The sequence below is a fragment of the Gadus chalcogrammus genome, chromosome 2, assembly GCF_026213295.1.
Source record: "Gadus chalcogrammus isolate NIFS_2021 chromosome 2, NIFS_Gcha_1.0, whole genome shotgun sequence".
In the NCBI taxonomy this organism is placed as follows: Eukaryota; Metazoa; Chordata; class Actinopteri; order Gadiformes; family Gadidae; genus Gadus; species Gadus chalcogrammus.
In genome coordinates, this window is record NC_079413.1 from 22787093 (window position 1) to 22807960 (window position 20868).

The 20868-nt window shown below is 43.4% G+C and overlaps 2 protein-coding genes and 2 long non-coding RNA genes across 6 annotated transcripts; 3 read left to right on the forward strand and 1 right to left on the reverse strand.

Moving 5' to 3' along the window:
* Nucleotides 1-1644: 1644 nt before the first annotated feature.
* On the reverse strand, nt 1645-3146 carry LOC130400361 (cAMP-dependent protein kinase type I-alpha regulatory subunit-like). The gene is made up of 2 exons (XM_056605046.1): nt 2911-3146; nt 1645-1876 (listed from the first exon to the last, which is right to left on the reverse strand). The coding sequence occupies exons 1-2, from the start codon at nt 3142-3144 to the stop codon at nt 1652-1654; spliced, it is 459 nt and encodes a 152-aa protein (XP_056461021.1). The 5' UTR covers nt 3145-3146; the 3' UTR covers nt 1645-1651.
* LOC130400456 (uncharacterized) lies at nt 3125-3890 on the forward strand. The gene is made up of 3 exons (XR_008902944.1): nt 3125-3351; nt 3437-3555; nt 3631-3890. It is a non-coding gene; the product is annotated as an uncharacterized LOC130400456 (long non-coding RNA).
* An 11107-nt stretch (nt 3891-14997) lies between these two features.
* Nucleotides 14998-17031, forward strand: LOC130400435 (uncharacterized). 3 transcript variants are annotated; one of them, XR_008902927.1, is made up of 4 exons: nt 14998-15135; nt 15233-15495; nt 15793-15913; nt 16099-17031. It is a non-coding gene; the product is annotated as an uncharacterized LOC130400435 (long non-coding RNA). The 3 variants fall into 3 exon arrangements; XR_008902933.1 differs by lacking the exon at nt 15793-15913 and having other exon boundaries at nt 15002-15135; nt 15233-15310; nt 15384-15495; nt 16099-17030; XR_008902921.1 differs by lacking the exon at nt 15793-15913 and having other exon boundaries at nt 15000-15135; nt 16099-17030.
* Nucleotides 17032-18020: 989 nt separating this feature from the next.
* LOC130402587 (apoptosis regulator BAX-like) lies at nt 18021-20004 on the forward strand. The gene is made up of 5 exons (XM_056606817.1): nt 18021-18164; nt 18899-18929; nt 19167-19331; nt 19477-19615; nt 19855-20004. Exons 1-5 carry the CDS (start codon nt 18137-18139, stop codon nt 20002-20004), a joined length of 513 nt encoding a protein of 170 aa, XP_056462792.1. The 5' UTR covers nt 18021-18136.
* The last annotated feature ends 864 nt before the right edge of the window (nt 20005-20868 follow it).

Sequence of the window (20868 nt, forward strand, 5' to 3'; positions counted from 1 at the left end):
TCATCAACATATCCTTCCACTCAGATGTAAACTTGTGAGTCAGGTCCTTTTCAAAAGCAAGCTGAATCAGCTGGGCCTTGCGTCTGTGCAACATAGTGCGCCGATGCTCTGAGAAGACGTTTTTCAGCTTGGAAAATGACTTTTCACACATTGCTGTGGAAGCTCCTAAAGTAAGGGCAAGGGTGTAGGCTGTGAGAACAGTCGGCATAGCCTGGAGTGCACAGTTGAATGTGCTAAGGATGTTTGCTATTGTCCATTTTCCGTCTTCTGGGTGTCATTCATTTTCTTAACCAGGAACTCACAAGCCACAGTATATTCAGATTCAGCCACATCAGTTCCAGCTAATAGCAGGAGAGGTGTTACGGTTACCTTTGATGGGTCCAGGAAATTATCTGACTGATTATTAGACTGTTGGTGGGCTTTTCAACCACTTACGAATATCCATGATGATGAACTAGAAATGAAAGTAAGCTAGCGAAAAATCATCCAGCTTCACTTCAAAATGCGCGGTAACTAGCGGCTAAATGGACGTAGTTACGTAGGCCTACGTAGCCTAGATCGGCAGATTTAATAGTCCGCCAAAGACGTTGACGTCGCTTAGCAACCGAAGACGCTGGGGTTGACAAGTTACCGGACTTCTTGCGGAGCGATACCAAAGACGCCATTAAAGGCAAAACATCCTTTGTTTACCTTTACAGCAGTCAATTATACTTAAGTTGTGAAGGGCCCATGCAAGTGAACGGAGCGTTAATAATATAAATAATAATATAAAATAAAAAAGTTTATTTTTTTTTATTTTTTTTTGAGACGTGCCTCATTTGGGGGGGCACAATTATTGTGGGGGGGCGGGCCCGGCCCCCTATGGCCCGCCCATAGCGACGGGCCTGCATTTATGTCCATTGTTTGCTTGATAAACCGTTGTGTTATCACGTTGACCCTTTCTGTTAATTTTCTTTTCAAAACCGAGCACATTCTAGACCGTAGTCTAGTAGAAGGAAACTACACCGCACTAAATAAGAAAAAAAACCTCTTAAGTTTGGCAACATGGTGAGAAACCATTAAAGATAATCCAAAAAGCCAAACTGTTTCAACAGCAGCCGTTATGTCATACCATTCATCCTGGTGATAATGATTCTCTCTCAGTATACTCATTTTCGCTGTTCTGCTAAATTCATGCGTTCCAAACTGTCAATCAGTCAAACACGACTACAGTCTCTCCATTGATGAAAGGTTTAGTCATGATCAGGTGTGACTAACGAGAGAACGGAGCTCTCTGACCAGAGACCAGCCACTGATTGATTTAATTGATTTATAATATGAATTATGATAGATTGTATTGGTCTGTATCCCCCTACATAAGGCAAATAGCAGCCTATAGTTTCCGTCAAATTGAATGCAGAGGCTGACATGAACGGACGAGGACATTGTCGTCATATTGTGAAAAGTAAAATCTGTTGGTAGAGACAAACCTACAGACAGCTGCTGGAAACCCTGACATGCCAAGGGATCGTCTTCACGCGTTTGAACGACGCAAAAGACACACAAAACGAGGCATCACTGAACCGCACATACCAACAAACACATCATACATGATTGGACCGTCAGTCGACCAAAGGTCTGGCCTGACCAATCGCATCCGAGGACACGCAGCTCATGTCTGGTGCGTTTCCGACAGCGGTGAGGCGCGGCGGCGGCGGGGGCTGACCTTTCTGACGTAGGAGGCGGCGTCCTCCTCGTTGTACACCACGGCGCTGATGGCCCCGCGGCGGCGGCGCCCCCGCACCACGGGGTTCATGGGGGGGGAGACCTCCTCCGAGCGGGAGTCCGAGCGGGAGCCCGAGGCCTTCTGCTGCAGCAGCATCTGCATGCTCTCCTCCTGGTGGCGCGGGCCGAGGCCCAGAGGGGAGCGCTCGGTCAGTGGGCGCTTCCATTCCCTCACTCCTTGAGGACTTTTACTGCAGCATTCAATCGTGAAACCTCGGGACTATTTAGACACATGTATGTTTTAAAGGTTACTGTAGATGGTCTGTATTTCTAAGCCATCTAAATCTGTTCCAATGGTCCCGAAAAAAAAGCTTTAAATCAACATTTTACATAATAATAATAATAATAATACATTTAATTTAGAGGCGCCTTTCAAAACACCCAAGGTCACCTTACAGAGCATATATTCATCATACATTTTTTAGAAAAAACAAGACATTGTGGAAAAAATAAATAGATAAATAAATAAATAAGTAAACATAAGCAATAAGAAATAAATAAAACAAAAACAAGACAAAACAAAACAAAAAAAACAATCAAAACAGTGATCAGTTAGACGTTGTGTGCGAGTTTGAACAGGTGAGTTTTGAGTTGTGACTTGAAGGTTGTAATGGTGTCTGACTGTTTTATGTGTGGGGGGAGGTAGTTCCAGAGCCTGGGTGCTGAACAGCTGAATGACCGGGCACCCATTGAAGTGAGTCGTGATGTGGGGATACATAGTAGTCCAGCAGAGGTTGAGCGGAGGGAGCGGGAGGGAGTGTATTCTTGGAGGAGGTCGCAGAGGTAACTGGGGGCTAGGTTGTGGAGAGCTTTGAAGGTGAGGAGTAGGGTTTTGTATTGGATGCGGTAGTGTACTGTCTGTACATGCGTAATATTATATCATTTTTGCCTGTTTCAATATCAGTTGCTAGTCAAATGGTTAATCCAGAAGTTTGGTGAGTCCACGAGGACACTAATATTAAGTTATCCCGCCAAATGATCAAAAACCAAAATCACAGCATACAACTGCAGCAAGTCCAATGTGAGAGCAGCACATCGGTCATTCAGACAACAGCATATAATATCCAATACGAAGGTAACCGACTTCAGAGCAGAGCAGAATGCACACGAGACTCCCAAGATGTCAGCTCATGATTGACACCTCACCTTTTCCAGTCTGTCAAAGTACTCTTTGAGGAAAGCCATTGGCCGGTCTGGCCACGAGGTGCACAGCTGGACGATGCAGTCCTTCAGCAGCTGCTGGATGTTGTGTTTCTGCACGTACTGCTCGCACTCTCTCATACTCCTCTCTTCATCGCTGCTCATGTTGCCTGATGTCATTGTAGCCTTCTGTCCTGGCGAAGGAATGGAGACAGTGGATGTTAGGATAAAACATTGCATTTGAACATGTGTGGCAGGTTGAGTGTTGCTCCTCCTCCACTCAGGTGATTTCTGGTGGGCAGATTGCAGAGTGGTTTCACCTGTATAAGTGCTGCGCCTTCTCTGGCGCTCACACTGCTGCCTGGCACTCGTGGCGAGGACTCGGTGTGGCGTCTGTTAGTTGTTGGTTTGTTGTCGGTTGGTGTGGTGTGCTTCAGTCACTTGAAGGTGAGTAGGCATGACGCTACTTTCGTGCAACTTTATGATGACAAGCAGGTGCCCAGTGACCGCGAGTGTTTTTGTAACTTTCCAGCGTTGTGGCCGTGTTGTTCGGGGGCGGCATTGTGAAGAGTGAGGGGAGTGTGGCATCCGCTCTGTACTGTTGCCGCAGCCGGTGATCAGTTTCGGGGGCGTAAAGCTCTCTTCGTTCGGGTAAGCGTGCTCTTTTGTTAACCTGCTGGTTGTGTTAGCTTTGTGCTTAGCCGTCTGCTCTCTGTCCTGCTGTAGCTGTTGGAGCCGCAGCGGTGCTTTTGCTTTTCTTCCTCCTCCTGTGCTCTGGTGAAGCTGCCCTGCACGGCTCTGTGACGTAGCCTACACCTGGCGATCCCCAAACGTAAACCATCCACGGCCTCCGGTCCTGGGGCGGCCACTCTGTCTTCGCCAGCCGCTTCGTCTTCTCCATCCACTCCGTCGTCTTCATCATCTTCGGCTGCTCCGGCACCGTTGCCTTTTTCCACACAGTCCGATGTGGCGGTTGCATTCCCACGCAGCGCTAAGTTTCCAGTCCCACCACAATTCTTATCGGTTTGGTTAATTGTCTGCTTTTCCTTTCATCTTTTTGTGTTTGTGTTCTTTAGTTTATTTGTTTGGGGTTAAATCCTATGCATACATATATTTTTGTGTTGCGTTTTGTTGACCCATTTGGGGTTAAGCATATCAATATTTTCTTATTATTTCTGATCTATTGCTTTGGGGTTCAACGGATTATTTTCTGTTTAGTTTAACATAGCTGTTGGGTTTGTGTATGTGTGTGTTTTATTATAGTCCTCTGTTTTAAATGATTGTCGTAACAACCTGAGTGTTTCGCCACAACAGTAGTGTAATTCTGTGTTTCTTTCTTGTGTTTCCAGGACAGGAGCTGGTGTAGCGGGCGGCAGGCTTTGATTTGGTTTGTAGTGGTTCTTTTGTGGTTTTGAGTTTATTTAGTCTGACCGCCTCGCTACCGCCTAGCTCTGTGCCTGTTGTATTTATTTCTACTTTGACTTGACACTTCATTGGTTGTTGAGGTCCCTGAGCTCTTTTAATTCTGCTTACCGTAGATAAATAAAATTACATCTTTTGTAAGTCCGTCTCTCGTCCTTCATACCAAACGTGCAACGAATCTGTGTGACCTCTGGTTGGCCAAAGTACAGGGCCAAGGTTGTATTTCCTGGGGTGCAATTCCCCAGGTGGCGTTGTCGAGCAACTTCCCCCCCCCTTCTCTCCATTTTGCCACACATGGTTCAATTTGAGTTGTTTATTTTGGCATCTTCAACCAATATTGACTGTATTGAGTCCTTACCCCACAGCACAGCCACAAAGCCAGTCTTTTCGGCGGTACCACTCTGTTTGAAAAGACCGCGTTACTTTCTGTCCCGTAGTTTGAAGCAACCCGTTAAGCTCTGGCATTGGTCTTCCATCATTTATTATCTCCTTTTTGGATTGAAAGTCCAGTTTTGAGAAATGTCTGAGTTTGGCTATTGAATCATTATCTTCCATGTTTGCAGTCAGAAATGTTTTTTTAAATAAACAAACGGTGCACTTGACTGCTTAAAAGAAGACAACTATGGAAGCATATATGTAGCAAAATTCAAATGGCAATGCAATTGGCAAATCATTATGCAATTTTATAATGTAATTTGTAAATACGTTTTTCAAAGTGTATTTTAATATGCAAAGGGACAATGCAGCTTCAGATAGTCCTACGTCTGCTCTCAGGAGTCGGCACCGCTATATCAGCTGGAAAAAACAATTAAAAAAATCAATTTAATTTGCTAAAGTTATCACAATAAAAATAGAATAACATTAGGCCTACGTCAAATTCTTTGAGTTCCTTTATTCAAATTGAAAAGCTATAGCGTCCCCGTGATTGCAATCCACTTCGCCACGCTGCGTGTGTTGCGATATTCAAATGACATTTCAATCCGCAAAAGGCTTTGCAAAAGATTTGGCAAAACGTTTTCCAAAACGTAATCCAAATGTTTTCCAAAAAGTCAATTTGCAAAGTGGCAAACGTATCAGCCAATCAGTGTCTGGGCGTGAACTACGTCACTTGCTCGTAATTTCCTTGTTCACGTTCGTATCAGAGTGGTAGATTTAACAACTTCAACATCTGCTATTACAGTCGTTATTTTTTTGTAGGACTTGGGCTAATGACCTTGCACAGAGGGAAAACCATCTACACCACTTGTCATTGATTTCTATGCATTCACTGATCTTTACAGATGGGTTTGTTTTAAGCCATTGAATATAATTGCTCTGCCATGCAACACATTATAAACTACACATGTTTGTTAAATGAGAAATATGGTCTGGGTCATATTGAAACAGTAACAGTTGTATAACAGTAATTATACAAACATTATACCAACATTGCAACAGGCAAGTTTATTCAAACATCACACTAACAAGAACACAATAAGAACAGTAACTAATAAAAAAAAAAGAGAAATGATTTAACAACACTGAACAGAGGCAGGGGAAAAGGACGAGAAGAAGACTTGTCCGTTGTCACAGCATCAAGGTCCGACTGTAGAGATCAAGAAAGGAAGAGGCATGAGGAGAACAACAGAACACTGCTCTCTAGCAGATTGTTTACTGATGTAAACTAAATTGATGCAGTCTTAAAATTATGATTCTAATCCAGGTTTCTATTTTAGGAGAAAGAAATGGCTCATAATCGTTACTAAAAAAAAAAGCTTTATCATCGGCACTAGTGAGGATTAGAAAAAACACTCTCTGTAAGTAACATACATATGTAAAACATTCGCGCATTTCTTTTTTTTTTACATTAGCTCACTAAAACTCTGTAACTAGGGTATTAAGCAAAAAAAAGCCGTACCTCCAACAGCTGGTGTTATCGTTGCGGGAAAAGGGAAGTGCTTTAGAAACTGCCGTAAAGCAGTACCTCTGACAGTATTAGTGTGTGACGTCATCGCATGTTTTTAACGCCTTTTTAGAACAGATACGTGACCTTAAAAAATGCAATATTCAACTGAGTTTATTATCTTAGCCCCACCCTTTGATAGCAACTTTGAAATTACTTGACAAAAAATTACATCGTGAGAAAAGTGGATTCTGAGGATAAAACCCCGTTGGCTCCCATTCATTCTGGACTCGCCTACGAGCGCCCCGCGTGGTCAAAGATTATTACTGCAACCAGTCCAGAAAACCGGAACTAACTCGCGAGTGCCAGTTCTCCTCATATTAAACATTCTCTGATACTACTCGCTTACCTAAAACTCGCTTACTACGTTCTGCTTACTCAATTTGACGTCATAGTTAGTAAGAGTAGTAAGCAAGTAGGTGGTTTCGAACACACCCATTGTGTTTGTAGTGGTACATGTACTTTTTTAAATAACCATAACTTGCTCAATTTTCAACCGATTTACAAACGGTTTGGTTTATTACAAACGTTATTAACGTGGTTATGATATTGTACCTATTTTAGAACATTATTCTATTTTTCATTATTCTATCAAAAGTATGCAGTGTCATAACTACATCTCTGACGATTATAACAAACCAAACCGTTTGAAAATCGGTTGAAAATGGTTAAGTTATGGTTGTTTAAAAAGTACATGTACCACTACCAACACAATGTTATGGCTGAGCAGCTTACTGTGGTAAGATGGCCGCCAGTGGTGACGTTCGACTCCATTGGCCAGCAGCGCGGACGAAGCATCTAGTTAATATATATATCTAAGGGTGAGACTCCTTAGCTGTGTCCCTATTCCTCTACGAATAGTCAAATCTCCTATCCTTTACTTAACCTTTGTGGAAAAACGTCATCGGGTCAAGGAGAGATGAAAATGTGCTTCCTTTCAAACATAGGAAAAGACAGCGCTGTTTAAAATGAATTCGACTCCACTTTTCCTAACCGACGTCATTGCGCGACGGGGAGTATTGCTGACCTCTAGCGTTTCTATGGTGGAACTACAGTTTTCCGAATTTGGTCTACAACAGGGGTTCTCAAAGTTTTGACAGCTGAGGGCCAATTTAGGAACCCAAAATTTGACTGAGGGCCGCCAAAAGGATAAAAAATGTAGGCGGGTAATGCCGTCAGCATCCCAGCGAGGTCAAGTGAGGTCTAAATCACAAAACACACACACACACACACACACACACACACACACACACACACACACACACACACACACACACACACACAAATAGTTTTTGTAGGTCATTGCTACGGTTGTGTTAATATTGGAATTCATAGCACATCTGCTTCAGAAGAACTACACCCTTCAGTATGAAGATTCTCCAACAAGGTGGAGCACCACCACTTCCTGAGATGTGTTATGTCATGCTGTGGAAGATAACAGTATATCAGTCAGAATTAACTTCCAAAGACTGCAATGAGAGTAGACTGTTTGTACTCGACTACATCTTAATTTTGCATTAACTTTAGCCATTTCATTTTCATATATATTCCTTTATATATATTTGTATGTATCGAGTATACTATTGGAAATTTGAAATAAGTTGCATGTAATTATAACTTATTTAAAGTGTCTGCTATCGTGGATAAATACGTTAGCTTAAGGCAGTGGCGTCCCTATGCTGTTTTATTTGGGGATAAAGCCTTGGATGTTATTTAATTAGCCCCGAATAAAATATTCCTAAACATTTATAAGAAGCCTAGTCTAGATAGAAATAGTCCTTCTGGCAAGAGAATAAACAACAACCTGTTTACCACCTCAAGTGAATTGACCTATCCCATCCCCAGTCAGATCGAAACGAAAAAAGTCTTCATTCAATTCACCTTACTGTGTGCGCGAGTGAGTGTGTGTGTGTGTGTGTGTGTGTGTGTGTGTGTGTGTGTGTGTGTGTGTGTGTGTGTGTGTGTGTGTGTGTGTGTGTGTGTGTGTGTGTGTGTGTGTGTGTGTGTGTGTGGGGGGTATCTCGTTTGTATCTCTATTAAGTTAATCTTTGGTGTGTGTCTATTTGGTGTGTTTATCTTTATGGTGTGTATCTATATGGTGTGTATCTATGGTGTGTGTGTATTGTGGCGTCCCGCCCCCTAAACCTCGGTCCGGGCGGACCCGAGGTTTCATCCAGGACGGAATATACTACCGTCATCCACCAGCCGGCGACGGAGAGCGCCCGTTGAACCCCAATCAGCGAGATGGGAGACACCTGGCTGGACAGCCAGGAAGACATTTTAAAAGGAGCACGAGGACTGACATTTGGGAGGAACGGGAGCGAGGAAGAAGGAAGCCCTCGGGTCTGCGAGCGACTAGAGGCCCACGGAGGCCCTAGAGACCGTGAGTATAATCTGTCTAAGATGTATGCAATAGGCCTACATTGTGCGGCTTAAACTTTGCTTGTACCTGGAACCCGGCTCATTGGGGGAGCAGGGTACCACACTATTTATATGGTGTATACTAGTGATGGGCAAATTAAGCTTTTATAAAGCATTGAACCAGTTGAGCCAATGTTTCGAAAATGGGTTCATTACTCGAAGCTTCAGTGACAGTGACCTCTGCTGGCGAAGTTCGAGGCTGCAGTGGATTCAACGTATCCCTGCTTTGAAAACTATTTGACGCACAAACCCAAAAACTTAAAAGCATGATCTTTTCACGAATAAAGATTGATCTAAATACAGATGTCTAAATTGTTCTTAAAGGGATATGCCTAGCCTTCTGTTCAGATAGGCTAACTGATGTAGGCTAGGATATAATTGAAACGGCATATAAAAACGTTCCCCCCAGGAATGGGATTCGAGCCCGGATCCTCCACTCCAGTCAGTGTGTTATCCCCTAGTCGACTCGAATCGATGCTTTACGTTGTTCTATTACATACATACCCTACTATGCACATCTCCCGTTAACGATTGTAGCATCGATTGTGTTTTTTTTGTTCATTAAATAATTAGGCGGTGACCAGCTGGCTTCGGGCAAGGTTGGTTGGGTGTGCTTGAGTAACTCTAGGGGGTGATTATGTGGGATGGGGTGAGACACTCAAAGATTTGTATTGAGGTAGGCTACATCTTATCAAAATACAGATGTCTAAATTGTTCTTAAAAGGATAGACCAGCCTATGTCCAAATAGGCTAGTAGACTAGGATATTGAAACAGCATTTTATAAAAACCTATAACATGTTGACTTATTCTTATTCTATTCATTCGCTTTTAAATGTTTTATTCATTCGCTTTTCTAATATGTGTTGTATTTCAATCTTGCCCCAGTAAAGCACTTTGAATGGCCTTGTGCCTGAATTGTGCTATATAAATAAAATTGCCATGCCCTATTCTTCGTACCGAGATTAGAACCCCGGTCTTTTGCACCAGAGTTAGTGTGTTATCCCCTACCCTAATCTTGTTGACACAACACTTGTTTTATTACATAAATACTCTTCACAACTCCCGTACACGGTTGTTGCTCCGATTGTGTGTTGTTATTTTCTTTTTTTCATTAAATAATTAGGCGGTGACCTGGCTTCGGGCAACGTGGTTGGGTGTGCTTGAGTAACTTTGAAAGGGGGTGATTATGTGGGATGGGGTTAGACACTCAAAGATTTGGTATTGGGGTAGGCTGCCTTAGTTTTTCAACGGCTTATGGATTGAGTCGGTTTCTTTTTTTTGCTCAAAGCTTCTCCACCGAGCCGCGGACCAGTCGGATTCATTCAGGCAACGAACCAGTTGCTTCTTCGGACGTCACATGTCACGTGATTTTTTTTTTGCTCTGAAGCAAGCTTCGAAGCAGTGCTTCTTGGGAGTTGTAGATCAGGGTTTGAAGCACGTATCGAAGCTTCAGTGTCACACTGCCATCACTAGTGTATACCTATGGTGTGTGTGTGTGTATGTATATATGTGTATGTGTATATATATGTATATATATGTATATAGATATATGTGTATATATATCTATATATCTATATATATCTATATATCTATATATATCGGGTGTGTGTGCATATGGTGTGAATCTATATGTGGTGTGAATCTATATGTGTATCTGTGGTGTGTGCGTGCATATGGTGTGAATCTATATGTGGTGTGAATCTATATGTGTATCTGTGGTGTGTGCGTGCATATGGTGTGAATCTATATGTGGTGTGTGTGTGTGTGTGTGTGTTAGGCGATGACTCCAGTTTAACCAGTGAATGAGTCTCTCTGGTCTCTTTGATGAAAGCTTCCTTCTCTCATATACACACACACAAACACACTCACTCGCGCACACAGTAAGGTGAATTGAATGTAGACTTTTTTCGTTTTGAAGTTTGAATCTCAATCAGTCAAATCAGACTCATCCCTTTAATTAAAATGAGGGAGGTCATTTATGATCAAACACAGAGCTGAAATAGCCTCTCACTGTTACAAAGGCGACCAGAGGGTGCCGAACCTGCATTGAGTTTTACTAATTAGCTCACTAGCCGCAGCTCGCCTGCCAAGTGTTTTTCTTAATTAGTTAAGATTTTTGACAGAGATAATTTTACACCAATGAGGACTTATTTATGAATGAATACGTTGATTTGAGGTAGTAAATGACTTAAAATATTACAGTGTCCCTTTAACTCTCATTTGAAATTTGGACCATGAATAAACTGTTCCTTCCTTCAAAGGTCTATCTTGGATATTTAACTGCAGTTCTGTGAGTATCCCAACTTAACCATGAAGATGAACTGCAAACTGTAAGTCATTAATTTCTCATTACTCTTGGGCACATTGATGTATGTTGGCTTCCTGGTGAGTTAACCCGTTACCTGAAGGTTGATCTGAGTAGTAAGGATGTTTTATTGGTTCATGGGTTACTTAGGTGTTTGGTTTATGTTGGTTTTAATAATTTGTTAAAATGGTTACAGGCTCAAAGTTATTGTTGTAAGACAGAGTAATGGGTTTGGTTCTGATATTTTTAGTCTTCTTTCATTCTACTCTCCTGAGCTCTGCATCTTCATCACATGAGTGTTGCTCTACTGTGAGGGTGTGGTCTGAGTGAGCAGAGGTGCATACTGGGATACAGAGCTGTCTCGAGTCTACAGGTCTGTAGACACGCCCCCTCAGGGGAAACCGAGTGTTTGAGAAACTGTCGTGTCGTCAGTTACATGGACTGGAATGTTCTTAAAGATGGAGACAGGGATTCAGAAGGAGAAACACCAGGGGGAGATGAGGGGGCTCCTCATCTCAACGACTAAAACACAACTTCAGTCTGACGCAGAGAACCATGGAACACATTAAACAGTCCCCTCCAGGCATCGTGACTCCTCAGGAACAGTTTCATTTCCAAGAAGGTCTTATTTGGGGCCATCCCCATATGGATCCTGCTCCTCAAGAGCCCCCCCCTCCACTGGGTGGTCTTCTGAACAGATGATCTCCTTCCTGCCCTCAGGCTGAATAAAGCTGCACCGTTTGCATCTGTGAAGGCCCCTCATTCAGGAAACCACTGGACTACAAAGACATGACTTCAGAGATGTTGAATCAACCTGGGACACATTTTGGAGACGCCAAGCATAATCCATCACCAATGTGGGACGCCACTGAAGAATGCTGTACATAATTTACGTCTCTGGAGACATTGGTTGTTCTGTTCTGGGTGCCCTGGCAGGAGAGCTGGGGTTGGATAATGGAATGTTATTTGCGGTTTTTACCCTGCATGATTGTTTGGCCTTTTATAGCTCAGTGGTGTGTGTGTGTTTGGGTTTGACATGAGATGGAAGATTTTTGAGAATCTCTAGGGTTCTACTGTGTGTGTGTGTCTCACACCTGCCCTGGGGTTCTAATTGCCTGTCCTGGGTTCTATGTATGTGTGTGTCCGGCTTGCTTTGACAGTGATAATGTTCATACGGGGGTCTGTGTGATTGGCTTGGGATATTGGAATGGTCAACTAAATCATACCTGATGGACGGCCACACGTTAACTTAAGGGCCTCCAGTAGACATGAAGAGCCCTGAGCGACGCTCCGGAGCGAGATCCAACACACTGGGCAGGAAGGAGAGTATCCAAATCAAGTGTAAAAGGATGCAAGCGGCGTGTTCAGATCAGTGACTTCAAACTAGGACTACACCAATCAGGATCAATGGAGGATGGACACCAAAAGGAATTCCACAAGGAGAGTCTGACGTTGGAAAGGGACCTCAATGGATGTTCAAGATGACCTTCAGACCTGTAATGAGACGGCTCTTCCTACCTGGCTGGATTGATGGAGAGCCCTGTGGATCTTGTCTTGCTCTCAGTTGCACTTGCTGAACTGTAATTGTTTCGGACAGGACTAGCTGAACGATTGGTTCCCTTAAATCAGAACCAACCCGGGAACTCCAGCTAGTGCGCTCTTCGAGCTGAAGTTGTGCTCTTCAGCTGAAGAGGTAAGGAAACCTTCACTGGGGCTTCAAGGTGTAAAGAGGAGAATGTTTCAAAGTGTTCCATGGTACTCTGATGAAGACCGTTGTTGTGTTCCACTGGCTGCGAGGAAGAACCCACACATCTTCCTCTTGGCCTTTCTCCTCTGAGAATCCTGGCGCCATCTTGAAGGTTATTCCAGCTCATGTAACTGATGTCACGACAGATTCTCAAACATTTTGTTTCTCCTGAGGGGCGTGTCTATGGAACTGAAGACTTCAGACAGCACTGTATCCCAGCATGCATCTCTGCTCACTCAGACCACACTCCCATGAGTAGGATGCAACACTCTAGTGATGGAGATGTAGAGTTTTATAAAAAAAAAAACGAGGGAGCAGACTAAGGTGATTGGAACACAATGGAATGTCAAGTCTGTACATTTTTAAGCCATGAAGATGGTTGGATAGTTCAGGAATTGGGCTTCTTTTTATTATGGGCAGTCCTTTCACTCAGATGCCCACTTCTCTGGCTGGCATGATTTGCTGTTGGTGATGAGGCGGTCAGGGTGACGTTGCAGGGCTATGGTCGGCTCTCTGTGAGCTCAACGTTTAGATTTGCTCTGTATGGTTTGTACCCTGAATAATCTAGATAATTGTAAAATGTAGACACGGATTTGTATTGAATGATTCCCGGTTTTTAGGTTTAAGGTTGTTGTGGGACGTACATGGTAGTTTGGTTCTTCGTATGGTTTTGAGTGATATAACTTGTACACACTGGGTGCATAATAATGTAAAGGTACACTGAATAGTATTAATGACCAACAGCAACAAACAGATCTCCTCAAGGTAAGTCTGTTGGCTGTATTTTAATGAAGACCATCGCTGGACTTCAGGATCTTCCTCCGTTCAGCTCAAGGTGAGGCGCTGGTTCTGTTTTTTCTTTGGTTGGTTCCGGCCGGAATGTTCGTATTCCAGTCGGACGGTTTGTGCTTCCCGCCGTGGAAGGTTCTGAGTGCGGTCACTTGATTTAGTCCCAATGGTTAGCATAGAACGTTGTAGTCTTGACAACCATAATAAACCACCTGGCAGTTAGTTTGACGGGAGTCCCCTGAGGGAATCTGGCGGAACGTTCTTGATTGTATTTGAGTAACCTCGAAGCGTTGCCAACGGAAACAATTTTTTCAGTCGGTTTCCATTGGGAATTGTTGCCCCTATCTTAAACAACTAAAGTTTGATATTAAATACATACTGAGACGTACGTCGTACAATACGTTGATAATTTCCGATGGTTGCGCCGTACTTTTAACCACGATGACGTTGCGGGACCCATTTTTGACATCAGGGAAGGCTGAAAATCATTTCAAGGTGGAAGATAATTTGACATTTCTTCAACGGAACCCAGCACCTGAATATGGCTGAGTATATTTGATTTAATATCGATACTGCTTAGTGTTCTTTGTTACTTCAGCTTTCGTACGTTCTAAATATCTGGTGTCAATAATTGCCACAGAAGTTAAACCCTACCCAATGGAATGACGTTAAACAACGACTTTGGTGCAGAGTTACCAACTGGATAATATCAAAGCTAAAATAATGGCCGTCATTCCCACATGTTACAGTAGAAGATACTCTAGAACTGTACAAGGTTAAAAAGGTAACATGTAGTTTGTCCCAAGGTGTCTGCCTCCTCACCCAGAGCCAGACCTCCACCTCCTCACCCAGAGCCAGACCTCCACCTCCTCACCCAGAGCCAGACCTCCACCTCCTCACCCAGAGCCAGACCTCCACCTCCTCACCCAGAGCCAGACCTCCACCTCCTCACCCAGAGCCAGACCTCCACCTCCTCACCCAGTGCCAGACCTCCACCTCTTCACCCAGAGCCAGACCTCCACCTCCTCACCCAGAGCCAGACCTCCACCCCCTCACCCAGAGCCAGACCTCCACCTCCTCACCCAGAGCCAGACCTCCACCTCCTCACCCAGAGCCAGACCTCCACCTCCGGTCAGAAGTCCTCCAGAACAGGTCAGTGCTCTGTGTGAGTATAGTCTTCTCAGGTCAGGTTCAATGCATGGCCTGAACCACTTCTTTAAACTTGTGGACTGCTCTGTCTTCATTCCCAAAAACGGGCCTTGAGTTATAAAATAATAGTTCAATTAATTGTGTAACTCGGTTTCGGATGAGTCAAATAAGTTTATTGTTGGGCAAATGCTGATATAAATCTGTAGCTGAAAGGCGAGGCTGAGAGGCTGGGGACCGGAGGCTTGTGGTGCCAGGGTGGACCGGAGACTGAGGCTGGAGACCAGGGGCCTGCAGCACCGGACCAGAGGGTATATATACCAGACGACTACATCTTTTTTACCACACGTTGAAGCAAGACTTCCGCTGTTTGTTCCAGACCAGGACTGTCTGAGGAGAGCTGCTGGAGGAGCTGAGACGCTGGAGGACGACTAGGAATCGACCAACAAGGATTCCTCGTAAGTTTGTATTTACTTACATGGTTGATTTAAAAGGGCAAAATACAGCTGTTACTTTGACATGCGTTAACCAACAACCGCTGTGTTTTCTTACTAGAACGTGTTTCTGGAGCGGAGGCGAGCTGGTAGGGGAGCCGTGAATCTGGAGGATGACATCACTCTACCAACCAGGGTTGTAAGTTTGTATTAACCAAACAAACTGGAAATAAAGGGCTTAAAAATAAGACAAACTACATGTTTGTTACCAGACTTTAGGGCCAGACTCGCGCTGTTTGTTCCAGACCAGGACTCTGGCTGAGGAGAGCTGATGGAGGAGCCAAGACTCTGGAGGACGACATCACTCCACCAACCAGGATCCTCGTAAGTTTGCCTAAAATAAACAGAGTAGACTTGTTGTAACGCAGGATTAGTTTGTCCAGTACAAGTTACGGCATACTATTGTGGTTGTTTACCAGACAAACTACAGCTGCTACTTTGTTACGCGCCATTAGAGCCCAACTACTCCTGTGTTTGTGACCTTACATTAGAGACAAACTACTACTGTGTTTGTTACCTGATATTAGAGCAAACTACTCCTGTGTTTGTTACCTTGCGTTAGAGCCCAACTACTCCTGTGTTTGTTACCTTACATTATAGACAAATTACGTTTGTAACCAGACCAGGAATCTGGAGGACTGATGGAGAAGCCATACATCTGGAAGGCAAATCCTGAGGACCACCAGGACTCTACCATCAAGGATTCCTCATAAATGTGCATTATCTGGACATAGTGGACTAGGTAGGGGGTTGGGGGTTCAACTCTCAAACCAATGGTGCCGGGTTCAAGCCCTCAGAATACAGTGATGCGTACTTGAGCAAGGCGCCCTAAAGCCTGCCTGCTCCTTAATGACTTATCTTTCGTTCAGATAATGTTGCATCTTTTGAATATTGAACCTAATCCATGTCCTTGTTTGGTCCGGGCAGACACACCTGAGCTGAACCTCACCTGATCCTGTTTGGTCGGGGGTAGACACACCTAAGCTAAACCCGCCCTGATCCTGACATCCTGCTGGTCCCGTCTCCTCAGTTCATCTGAGCCTCGTCCTCCAGAAGACCTGCTGAGCTCAGCAGTCTGAGGCTGATGGATCAATGACCTCCAGTGGGAGTGATCTTCTTGACCCCCCACCTAACCGTGTGCTTCCACACGCCTTTCCCTCACGTCTGTCACTAACCTCACTACTTCACTACTCTCTACTGCTTCCTCTTTTCTTCCTTCTCTGTGGTTCGAACCTTTACACGGAAGGCGCGTCTTCCTGCCCTCAGAGGGTTTAGCGTTAGGGTTGAGTGTCAGGGTTTAGAGTCAGGGACAGAGCTGGTCAGGGAGGACTGCTTTTACAAAAACCTCTTCACTTGCTTTCGGAATGGTGGTGACATTTTGAAAAGATTCATTTGGGAAAATGTTTTCCTCTGCTTTCCTTTACAAAATTGTATTAAACTTATGTCAAGTGTTTTTGTTTATATATTAAAATCCCACATTGACTTCTACATGTTTGTAACGGTTCATTTAATTGTCCTTTAACTTGGTTAATGTCAAGCTAAACTCCCGCAATACATTTAATATACATGATTATTATTCTGCAATGTTCACATAATCCATTTTGTAAAAATATGAAACCTCCATATTACTACTAAATTCAGGCCTATTAATGTATTTAACAATGTACATACTGCCCCGCAGGCCATTCTCTGCTACTACGACACGTTCAATCCACCAACCCGTCTCACATCAATGTACTATAGCTACGTTGGTTCAAACGGAAAATGTAGTTTGGTGTGAGACTGTTGTCCAGCAGAGGGAGCTGTTATACACCTTAATTATACAGAAATGTCTGTATTTACATTTTAAAATGTTCATGGGCTGGTCTAGTTTGTCAGCAAATAACTCTGCCTCCAGCAACAGGATTGGTTGAAACATATGAAGTGAAGGAAATAAAAGCCCAGTTCACCAGATCTGAGGTCAGCTGCGGTCAGATTGAATGTATTGAGCTCGGAGGAGCTCAATACATTGAGGAGGAGCACGGCAGGACGCGTGTTTACCTGGTCGATTAGTCCCTGAACGCAGACCCTGAACCCAGACATCCCAAAATATTTATAATTATTTATAAGTACTAGCCTAGTCTAGATAGTCCTTCTGGCAAGAGAATAAACAGTTTAAAAACATAACCTTTTTACCACCTCAAGTGAATTAACCTATCCTATCCCCAGTCAGATGTGTGTGTAAAGTCTGTCTCACTTGTATTAATTTTACTCTGAAATAACTGGAATGGAACTTTAGGCATTATGAAAATATGTTCATGCAAAATAAAGCATAGAAATCATTTTGGCATTTTCATTCAACACATAACCGGTGTTTTCAGAAATCTCCACTTTGGCCGGAGTTTTTAGAAATGATAGTTTTCTGTGATAAAAACGGCGTTCCCTTCGTGTAAACGGGGCATGAGTGGAGAGAGAGGAGAGGGATCACAGGTGAAGGTGGTTGGGTTAATTAGGGGAGATCAGGGTGGCAGGCAGGTGAATGGGAAAACCAGGGGCGGACCATGACAGACCCTAATTGACCATTACTGAAACGACTTTGAAATGACGAAATGGTAAACCATTGGTCATCTGTGTTTTGAAACAATCCTCCCCCTACCCTACCTCTAAATATAGCCTACCAAACATTAGGTTGTGATGCCCTTGACTGCCATACAATTTTAAGACATAAAATAATTCAAACCATGAAACAGCCACACGATCTTGAACAAACAAATATTAATATTTCAACAAGGCAGGTAAAGCCAACGTGTTGATAATAACTAGATATACATAACGTAGGCCTAATTACCTGTCATTTTTGTCCTGTCATTAAATTTGCTATTTCAATAGGATCAAAAGATCCCGCAAAGCACTTCCTGGACGGGTCTCTGGAGACTGAATCGTATAGGTTTACATCGTTGACGAAGGAGAAAGTAAGGCCTATACAATGGACGGTGGCGGAGATGAAATATCAGGTGTGTCTACAAAACGAGAAGGATATGATAATAGTTACATTTGGTGTTTCGGCGATTTACATTACTTAAGTCATGTAAGTGGAGCGTCCCCAAAGTTTTCAAGACCGCTATAGAAGCGTAACGGAGATAAGAACACGCAGCGCGGGGCGCCTATCCATTTGGCGATTCGGCGACTTGCATTACTTTAAGTTACAAGAGTATGGCTACAAGAGAGGCGGTGTGGCGAAACTAACTGGCGCGGGTTTATAATGAATATAAACCAGCGCCGCTTGTTGTTTGACAATGTTAATCGTTTCTTAAAGGCACCCAGTGCAACTTTATGTAAACATTCAATGAAAAATAAACATTCAATTTCTAGTCTTTTTTACACGTAGTAAGTTTCAATAACTCCATACCATTACATATCGACATTCAAGGAGCAAAGATGAGACGTCGCTGTGTGGTGAGAACTGATAGAAAATCGTAAACAACAACAATCACCGGTGGGGAGAAGCCATTTTTCCATTGACTGGAAGCCTGCTTTATTTATTGTAGGTTACAAAAAATAAAGAAAATGGCGGCATTGTTGTTATCGATTTTCTATCAGTTCTCACCACTCAACGACGTCTAATCTTTGCTGCTTGAATGTCGGTATGTAATGGTATGGAGTTATTGAAACTTACTACGTGTAAAAAAGACTAGAAATTGAATGTTTATTTTTAAGCCTCGAAAGTTGCACTGGGTGCCTTTAACAGATGAACGGATAGCGGAGGCTTGTCTCAGAGGGTAAGCTTACAATCAAAGTTACAAGTTATAAATGTAGATACGTTAAAATTCCATGCTCATAATTCAACTGCTAATATAATTCTACGGTTCTGGTAACCCAGAACAGTGTTGTCCTTTACACATAATTAGTAATAAACGTAGGATCAGATGTCTGTGAGCTGTTAAGAATTAATAAGCAGTGTGATCATAGCTAATGGTTCTGTGTTGAGGCGACGGATAACCCCCAGCATGTCTTAGGGTCATGGAGGAGGAGCTGAGGGAGGGCCACCTGGACGTCGAGGCTCCGGCGCTGCCACCGGGCCCCGAGCCGCAGAGTGAGGCGGAGAGAGATTTGATGGATGAGTTGGGCCGAAGGGTTCGCCAACAGAGCTCCCTTCTCAAAGGCAACCAAGAGTTACAAGAGTATGTTATTTACATTGGCTCGTTCTTTTTCATAATTTTCAGTGCACTTCAAACCAGCACTTTTCTTGCATCCAAATTCATCTCGAAATCATGCATTCCATAATCCATTTATAATGCCTGCGGCTTCTGTTTTCCTCTCTCAAAGCTCCATCGATGGGGTGATTCGAATGCCAGGTTCAATGATGGACAAGTTCTCACAGCTGGCAGGCAAAGTGTTTAAGAATGGAGTGACCTGGGATAAAATCATATCGCTGTTCTATGTTGCCGGAAGGATGGCAATAAAGGTGTGTGTTAGTGTGTGTGCAAACAACACTGATCAACACTATACACAAACCAAAAAACCAACACAAATCTGCCCACAACCACCCAAACTATATGGTTCACAATTATTTAAATGTGTGTGTGTGTGTGTGTGTGTGTGTGTGTGTGTGTGTGTGTGTGTGTGTGTGTGTGTGTGTGTGTGTGTGTGTGTGTGTGTGTGTGTGTGTGTGTGTGTGTGTGTGTGTGTCCCTGTGGCTTCCAGGTGATGGAAGATAATCTGCCTCTACTGGTGATTGAGATCTTCAAGATAGCGTTGAATTACTTCAAGGAGAAACTACTGGGCTGGGTCGGTAGCCATGGAGGATGGGTAGGTTACTACTGGGCTGGGTCGGTAGCCATGGAGGATGGGTAGGTTACTACTGGGCTGGGTCGGTAGCCATGGAGGATGGGTAGGTTACTACTGGGCTGGGTCGGTAGCCATGGAGGATGGGTAGGTTACTACTGGGCTGGGTCGGTAGCCATGGAGGATGGGTAGGTTACTACTGGGCTGGGTCGGTAGCCATGGAGGATGGGTAGGTTAAGCCTTTCCCACACACTGGAGTCTTACTTTAGTCTGACCTTAGATGCAGAACACTACAGCAAAGTTATACTGGTGGAATAAGAAACAGGACGGATATTTGTGCAGAATTAAGTCTGTACACAAGACTTAATTACACTAAATTAACTTCCAATTTACTTTGCAGATTTAGATTATCAATACAAAATATAAATCAATTTACACATCATGATAAATTATTGCAGGTTATTAGCTAATTACAAGCTATCCCTATTTATATTCCAGGGATTACGTACGATTCTTAAATGGGCCATTCTTAATAAGTACTTACTTTTGGTACCCTAACCCTTATTTCTAACACTTATGTGCTATTAAATAAGTACAGGACTTTTGCTTGATCAGTTTTACACTAATTGCTACTTTCACTTCATTAAGAGATCTGAGTACTCCTACCAATGGTTTAATTTCACTCCCTCAATGTGAAGTTGTTCAATTAAAAATAGCAATTCACCTGAAATCACAATTATGTACTTTAATTGTGAATCGTTCTTTTCCACTTCTCTTACATCATAGCTAACATATGGCTCATATTAAATTCTGGCTTAACATAATTTCTCTGTCTGTCTGTGTCTGTGTGTCTGTTTGTCTGTCTGTCTCTCTCTCGCTCTCTCTCTCTCTCTGTCTCTGTCTCTCTGTCTCTCTGTCTCTCTGTCTCTCTCT